General features: G+C 40.4%; 1 protein-coding gene across 3 annotated transcripts; it reads right to left on the bottom strand.

Moving 5' to 3' along the window:
• Positions 1 to 2,769: 2,769 nt before the first annotated feature.
• LOC141768360 (uncharacterized) lies at positions 2,770 to 8,455 on the bottom strand. 3 transcript variants are annotated; one of them, XM_074636614.1, is made up of 6 exons: positions 8,259 to 8,455; positions 7,035 to 7,070; positions 6,203 to 6,312; positions 5,969 to 6,115; positions 5,306 to 5,407; positions 2,773 to 4,404 (listed from the first exon to the last, which is right to left on the bottom strand). In XM_074636614.1, the coding sequence occupies exons 3-6, from the start codon at positions 6,272 to 6,274 to the stop codon at positions 4,096 to 4,098; spliced, it is 630 nt and encodes a 209-aa protein (XP_074492715.1). In that variant the 5' UTR covers positions 6,275 to 6,312; positions 7,035 to 7,070; positions 8,259 to 8,455; the 3' UTR covers positions 2,773 to 4,095. The 3 variants fall into 3 exon arrangements, with proteins under 3 accessions (XP_074492724.1, XP_074492715.1, XP_074492734.1); XM_074636623.1 differs by lacking the exons at positions 5,969 to 6,115; positions 6,203 to 6,312 and having other exon boundaries at positions 2,770 to 4,404; XM_074636633.1 differs by lacking the exons at positions 5,306 to 5,407; positions 8,259 to 8,455 and having other exon boundaries at positions 2,775 to 4,404; positions 7,035 to 7,306.
• Between the last annotated feature and the right edge of the window lie 202 nt (positions 8,456 to 8,657).

Below are 8,657 nucleotides of genomic sequence, written 5' to 3'. Positions count from 1 at the left end.
AACGGAACGACTCCGCCGTGTTGACTGGGGAGCCACGCAGGATGAGGGGGGGGAGCGGGGCTGAGTTCCTCCTGAAGTCCACTGCCATCTCCACTGTCTTCAGGGCGTTCAGCTCCATGTGGTTCTGGCTGCACCAGGATGCCAGATGGTCAACCTCCCATCTGTAGGCAGACTCGTCACCCTCGGAGATGAGGCCGATGAGGGTGGTGTCGTCTGCAAACTTAAGGAGCTTGACAGATTGGTGTCTGGAGGTGCAGCCGTTGGTGTACAGGGAGAAGAGCAGTGGGGAGAGAACGCAGCCTTGGGGGGCACCGGTGCTGATGGTCTGGGTGTCGGAGACTTTCTTCCCCAGCCTTACGTGCTGACTCCTGTCAGTTAGAAAGTCTGTGATCCACCTGCAGGTGGAGTCAGGCACGCTCAGCAGGGAAAGCTTGTCCTGTAGCAGAGCTGGGCTGATGGTGTTGAATGCGGAACTGAAGTCCACAAACAGGATCCTGGCATAGGAGCCAGGGGAGTCCAGGTGCTTGAGAATGTAATGAAGGGCTAAATTTACTGCGTCGTCTACAGATCTGTTAGGTCTGTAGGCGAACTGCAGTGGGTCCAGCAGGGGGTTGGTTATTGTCTTTAGGTGTTGGAGCACAAGTCGTTCAAAGGTCTTCATTATCACAGAGTTCAGAGCGACGGGTCTGTAGTCCTGAAGACCTGTGATCCTTGGCTTCTTGGGGACCGGGATGATGGTGGAGGCTTTGAAGCAGGACGGCACCCTGCAGTTTTCCAGGGAGGTGTTGAAAATCCCTGTAAACACTGGAGACAACTGGTCTGCACAGTGTTTCAGGGTTGCAGGTGAGACAGAGTCTGGGCCGGCTGCTTTGCGGGGGTTTTGTCCTTTGAAGAGCCTGTTGACTTCCTCCTCTTGGATGGACAGAGGTGTGAAGGGGGGGAGGGGTGTGCACAGGCTGGGTGCTTGTGGAGAAAGCTGGGGGGTGCTTGTGTTAACTGCTGATGGCTGATGGCTGGGGGGAGAGGAGATGCAGCCAGGACCGTCACTACGTCTGTCAAATCTGCAGTAAAACTCATTCAGCTCATTTGCCAGTCGGAGGTCATTCGTGGAGTGGGACGGTTTGGGCTTATAGTTTGTGATCTGTCTCAGCCCTTTCCAGACTGAGGCAGAATCACTGGCTGAGAACTGTTCTTGTAGTTTCTCTGAATACTGCCGTTTGGCCTCCCTCACCGCCTTGCCAAACGCGTATTTAGCCTCTTTAAAGCCCTCCCTGTCACCACTCCTAAATGCCTCTTCCTTAACCAAACGAAGCTGTTTGAGTTTGGCTGTGAACCAGGGCTTCTCGTTGTTGTAGTGAACCCTGGTGCGCGTCGGTATACAGCTGTCCTCACAGAAGCTGATATACGACGTCACAGCCTCTGCATATTCGTCCAGACTGTCAGTGGCGGTCCTAAACATCTCCCAGTCCGTGCAGTCAAGGCACTCACGCAGATCCTCCACCGCCTCGCTGCTCCACTTCTTGGTCGTCCTCACAACCGGTCTAGCCAGTTTGACCCTCTGCCTGTAAGAGGGGATGAGGTGGACCAAGACGTGGTCGGAGTTTCCCAGCGCAGCGCGGGGAACGGCGTGATATGCGTCTCTGATGTTGCAGTAGCACTTGTCCAGCGTGTTCTCCTCTCTGGTCGGACATTTAATAAACTGTTTGTATTTTGGGAGCTGAAGGAGGAGAATTCACGGGGGGAATAAAATGGTTTAGAGTTGATAATAAATGATTCCAGATCCGGAGAACATGTCCGCAGAAGCACTGTCACGTCCTTGCACCAGCCGTCGTTAATATAGAAACATATTCCCCCTCCTTTTGTCTTGTGTGATAGCTCCGGGTCGCGGTCGGCTCGGAACAGCTGGAAGCCGGGCAGCTGCAGCGCAGAGTCCGGTATAGTTCCACACAACCACGACTCAGTAAAACACAAGACAGAAGAGAGGGAAAAGTCTCTGTTGGTACTGACCATCAGCAGCAACTCGTCCACTTTGTTGCACAGTGAGCGCACATTGGAGAGGAATATCGCAGGCAGAGGAGTTTTTAGTCCTCTCTGTCTGAAGCGATTCAGCGCTCCGGAGCGCTTTCCTCTCCGGCACTTCGCGTATCACGTATCCACATGTACGTGATCCACATCTGGTGGATATATGGCTTTGCCTGTGTTCAGTGAGAGGAGTGTTGCCTGAGAAATGACAAGGGGACAGATGGTGGCATATGTCATGTACACCCTAAAAAATGTGATCAATGGTTAACTTAAAAAAATTAAGGCAACAAAGTGACACGTAATATAATTGAGTAGATTTTACTACTACAAATTTGATTAAAAAGTATTGAATAAATTAAGTAAATCCAAATTAATTTCACAAGGAAAACTGATTTATATTTACAGAATATCTGGGTGAAATTGATTTAGATTTACTGAATATTTGGGTAAAATTGATTTATATTAATTACTTCATCCATCCATCTGCAACCGCTTATCCCGTTAGGGGTCGCGGGGGGGCTGGAGCCGATCCCAGCCGACATTGGGCGAAGGCAGGGTACACCCTGGACAGGTCGCCAGTCCATCGCAGGGCTGACACATAGAGACAGACAACCATTCACGCTCACACTCACACCTACGGGCAATTTAGAGTCCACAATTAACCTAACCTGCATGTCTTTGGACTGTGGGAGGAAACCGGAGTACCCGGAGAAAACCCACGCTATATTAATTACTTATCTTGGTGAAATTGATTTACATTTACTGAATATCTGGGTGAAATTGATTTATATTAATTAATTATCTTAGTGAAATTGATTTATATTTATTAATTATTTGGTTGAAATTGATTTATATCAATTCATTATCTTGGTGAAATTGATTTATATTTATTAATTATCTGGGCAAAATTGATTTATATTTACTGAATATCAGGGTCAAATTGATTTATATTTACTGAATATCAGGGTAAAATTGATTTATATTTACTAATTATTTGGGGGAAATTCATTTATATTTACTAATTATTTGGGTAAAAATGATTTGGATTCACTATATAAAATACATAATATCAACTAACATTTTAACACATTGTTGCTTTGATCTATTCAATAATATTGATTGTCACTTTGTTGCCACAAATTTTCTATGTCTAATCTACTAAATATCATGCCTTTTTGGTGCCACAGTTTACTTCGGTTGGGCCAACAGATCACAATGCATAAGTACAGCAGGTAAACATTTATTTGAGCCATTTATAAATTCTTAAGTTTCTCCAATGTTTTTCAAGTGCAAAGTGCAAACATACAACAATAAAGTAGAGAGGGGCTATAATAAAACAAAGAAAGAAACCATGCATGTGTACAACAGGGATACAATTAATATTTACCTGACAAATGTATACTTGAGACTACTTGACAGACAGATGTTCACTTGGAGTGATGAAAAGGCTAAATTTACCAAAACTGCACAATGACCTATAACCTCTGCCCATCACTTTATGACAGGCACAGATTCCTTTTTTTGGATGTGATTAAAGGTTTAGTCCTGATAGTTTATTGCATTTAAATTACGTTGTATGTTTTCAGACTGCAATTATTTTTTTAAATTTGAATATGAAATATTTTTTTATGTCATGCACTAATTGAAATCCTCAGGGCCATTATGTTTTTCAAACAGCTAAAAGTAAGCGATAAAATATCACATGTTAATTGACTTACAGTTTGGGATAAGGTCAAGTGCTTACATTTGCCTTACATCTTCACTACTGGCTAAAATAGGACTCTGGACAATCACATTATTCATTTGTTAAAATTCCCCAATTAAAACCTATTAAATGTGCATCCCTGGTGTACACAGTAGAATCACAAGGTACAAGAACAGCTACCTGTGGCAATATTAAGTCAAAAACATAATACCACTCCCCTCAAATGAGTATGATTGTTTCTTTCTAAATAACCACCTGCAACACTGAAACTTGTGCATTTTACAAAAATAACTAACCCTTGAAAGTAACAATGTGAAAGTTTTCACAATTACTTAACAATTCCCTTCATTCTGCAAGGGTCCATTTTCTTAAGCTAGTAGCTTATTCTTGACGCTGTTCACTTTTGGGGACAAATTCAAACAATCCAGCTTGAGGAAGAGTTTCTGGAAGACTTCAAGCGTGTACCTGAGCTCCTTTGGATAGGCGAGGTTCACTGCATATGCCAACCCAACGAGCAAGGAGCAAGCCCTTGGAAAGTTACCCAGAGCAGTCAGAACTTTCATGCCCTCGATCACAATACCGATGTCGCCGGGAACCTCTGAAGTATTAGTCTTGATGTTGTAGATTTTCATCCTCTGTACAGCAAGGTCCTGTGACACACTGTCTTCATCAGCATCCTGAAATAGCACAAACATTGTATTTCAGAGTATGCAGCCGATAGAGAAGGTCCTAATTGAACATTTCCCAAATTGCTTCTAACCCTTTGGAGAAGAAAATCTGGGGCTGTCAAAGCTGTTGCACATCAGTGTTTTAGAAAAATCTGAAATAATGTACTTGCAAAAGCATATTTTTATGCCAGGTAAGTTAAAAAAGATCCAATCAGATCACCAACAAATCAAAACAATTCAGTGACACTAGAGATGATGGTCTGAACTGACTCACAGTTGTAAATATTTATAAATGACATTTTTGAAATTAAATCAATCCAGTGCTCCATAAATTAATTTCTTCCTTGCACTTGTGTATTGATGAATAGCTTATTCTACATTCAATAACACAGGCTGGTCACCTGTCAACCAGTCCTCTATGGCAGTGTACGCTCACTCCTGAAACTTGAAGTAATCCACAGCAACTGGATCAACTCTGCTCCTTAATTTATTTTAGAAGTTGCCTCAGTCTCTCCGTAAAACTGTCTCTCAGCTGCTTTGTGAATAGCTCTTGGGGAAAAAACTCTTAGCTAGGAACTTTTAGGGCCAAATTTTAAAGAGAAGAAGTCAACTACTGATAACTTAAATTATGTCAGTTGGTAAAATCAGAATGAGATGGTGAGCATTTAGTAACACCTATTTCTACAGTAGTACGTACGAATTCTGTAATGGAAAACAAAGACTTTACACACAGAGAGGACAACGATTACTTACACGACTCAACAAACCTATAAAAACCTTGTCAAAAATTACTGAAGAAATAGAGTTAAGATCGTATTGTGTTATTTGACCTTCCCAAGACATACTGTACAAGGTGAGAAATGAGAGAGAGAGAGAGATCAGTTTCTTTATATTTTAACATTCAACTTACATCATACTCTTTTAAGAGTTGATCCGTCGATTCCCCAAGGTACACCATCAAACACTGAATGACAACATCTCTGGTCATGTTGATGCTTGGAAGGCTTGGGGCCTGGAATGACAAAAATAAACATAGTTCAAGTTCTATTCAAGTAAAAATCATCCACTGACCTCAAACTGGCCAGAAGATGCAATTTTTAACACTAAGTGGCTTATATTACTGTTTAACAAACTCCTATCAAGCATCCTTAATGTGCTGTCCAAGTGACCAGTCTACTGAAACACTTCCCGTTATTACTGAGGTTTCCAGGGAACCAGCGGGGACTCCAGGAGGTCATTGGTCCCATCAAAGAAAGAGTGCATAGCACATAAACTCCCATAAAACTACAACATTTACACCTTTCTTTTTGTATGGATTAAACAAACAACACATTACATTTTAATCAGTGAGCTCTCAATGTGCTGGTAGGCAAATTTTGTTAACTTTGGACCGTCTCCCCTTGTTTCCAGTTTTTTATGATAAGCTATGCGCTGCTGGTTGTAGCTTCATATTTATAGTACAGACATGTGAGTGATATCAATCTGATATCATCTACCAAATTATCTTCCAGCGGTTTGATCACAAAATTCCTAAAAAATAATATTAACAAACATAATACTCATTGAAGGATACCTTGAGTAGGATAGCCTGCAGCCTCAACCCCATGGTTCCGCCCTTGGAGTAGAAGAGGTTCAGAAGCCTGGGAGTGTATTCATCCAGCTTGGACATGCACTTTGATTCAAGGTGCACAGTTGTGATTCTGTGAAACTCATCCTGGATCTGAAAGACCAGTAATAAAACCAGCTTTAAAACCTCAAATATTACTATTATACAATTTTATGACATCCGTGTTTGCTGATTGTTTACCTTCTGGGTTAAATCATCTGACTGTACACTGCGGGATTCCTGATGGAAGTACCAACTTCTCAATTCGGTCATCAATCATCACTCGGAGCTTTGCCTACATCTCTGCCAGCCTGACAAGAATGTGAATAGACAAAAGTTCAATAGCATCACAAGCAGAAGTTTAAAGATGAGACAAGACATACAGTGAGTAACGTAATTAAGAGGCTGGAGTGTGCCACCAGAATAGAAAAAAAAATAGAACTAATTAATTTATTAATTAGATTGTTAATGTAATTAAAGTATATTTAAATTTGCCAATTTCAAATATTTCCTTATTCTGTATTTAATCAATAACATAATTGTAATATTAGTATTTGTTGTTTAGTATGTGTTGATACTGTATATATTACGTTAACATTTAGTTTATAGGGTTTTTGTCTGAAATCTAAAAAAAATTCAGAATAAACTATTATTACTATTATTTACAATGTTACAAGAAGAACAAGTGATTAATTTGAGTAATATAAATTGTAACTAGGGTGTGGAAAAGTATGCACAAACCATGTGTTATCATAGCTTAATTATATGTCTATGAGAAATGAGTGATCAGTATTTTACATTTTCTGCTGCTTTAAGTCAAATTCAGGTTGGAACTACAGGTGTTGTTGTCCATCACTGATAATCAAAACTGAAGCAAATCTGCTTTCTAACCTGCAAAAGTTGATACAAAAAATGCTAGTAACCAAATTTTGTATTTCAAAACAAACGGTGTACAAAACATTACACAACATGTACTGTATGTGAAACATTGTATCACATCAGATTGTGTATTGCATATAAGTGTGATACATACCTGTTGATAGATTTCAGTCAAAGACTCTTGATGCACCTGGAAAGACATTCATATTAGCTTTAATTCATGTAGCTGGTATGTTAATATACAGTCAAAAGATCACTTTCACCGTCTGTGGCATATTCTACAGATGTCTAGACATTGAAACTGTAGTAATGTTGCTGGTATGATGTCAATAAAATGTCAAACGGTCATTTTGACTGTCTATCTTTGCTGTGAACGGCGCAGCACACGGAAAACAATAGACGAGACCAGTAATCTGTAGAAGAGACGCAGCTCTGTTGGCTTTAACCTGTTAACGTGGACGCGGAAATAAAAAACAACAGGTTCCGGCTCACAGTCTCAGTCTGTCCCAGCGGTAACTAGTTTACTGACCTCAAACCCGCATTCACTAACGAGGCTTGGTGTAATCTGTCCGCATGAGCTGCAAACACTGTTTGAAAGTAACGCTACTCCAACAGAGTCAAAGTAAAGCGGGTCGGTTCTACCATCTGAATCCCGCTGTGGCCTCATAGCACCGTGAAGAGAGACATTAAACTGTGAGGCTCCGTGAATTAGTGATTAACAGCAACCAGAACATTCACTAAACACAATCACAAACTTTAGAGAGAGAGAGAAAGAGGAAATAACGCACTTTCAAAATGTAATGACAAACCCTGATTAAACTACTGATTTTAGGCAACAAAAGCTGAAAAGTTGGTAACTGCTTTCAACAGTTTACTTGAGAAAACGAAATGTAGTAATGTCAAATATCTCTTATAATTAATCACCTCTGAGAGCAGGAAAGTTTGTTTAAGTTTAATTGTGCATGTTAATGCACAATTAAACAGGTGTGGGGTCGGGCTACTTGCTGGCGTTAGCTAGCTCGTTAGTGTGGGGGATGGGTGGAAGCTCCTATGAACATTAGTAAAAGTAGATTAGCTGGTATATTCAAAGGGCATTATATGTGGTATAACGTTATACCTGGGAAAGTCACATGAAATTGTGACACTGAGTCAATCTCTTTTTCAGTCCTTTATGCCTTTAGTTGAATCAAAGATAACACAGACTGACTATGAATACAGGTCTAGCTAAAGTTAACATTAGCTAGTTGATTTTTGACTTACAGTGCAGTAAAGTTGGCATTTTTGGTAACTTGCAGTAACGTAAAACAATGTTAAACTGCTACAGCAACTTGGCTATAAATTGTTAGTTAATAACTAAAAACAGTTAAACAGGTCTTACCTTTGTGAAAACGGTAAAATGGTGGTCCCTCAATGTGTGGCAGACAACGCTGGAAGTCCATGTGGCGCCAAAATGCCGTGGGCGGAAGTGTAGTAAAGTGATTGAAACCAAAGACATCCCAATGAGTAAAATTTATCAATTTTCTGCATCGTTAATGTAACTGATAAAATATAATTAAGTTCTACTCAGTGATTCATAGCTGATTTTACTCAAACAAAACTAAGTAAAATGCAATTAATAAATCATTCTAATTTGTTCAATTCAGCTCAATGTGATTCCAAACTGCATAAAGTCTTTTTTATTATGTAAAAGTTACTATTATTTATTAATTAAATATTAATTAACCCCAATCCCAGTTTTTACAGTGTAGGCTTGGAAGGGACTTTCAGATGGCAACCA

Source organism: Sebastes fasciatus, chromosome 1 (assembly GCF_043250625.1).
Source record: "Sebastes fasciatus isolate fSebFas1 chromosome 1, fSebFas1.pri, whole genome shotgun sequence".
Lineage (NCBI taxonomy): Eukaryota > Metazoa > Chordata > Actinopteri > Perciformes > Sebastidae > Sebastes > Sebastes fasciatus.
The sequence above is the reverse complement of the archived record's forward strand: the minus strand, read 5'-3'. Positions and strand labels throughout refer to the sequence as shown.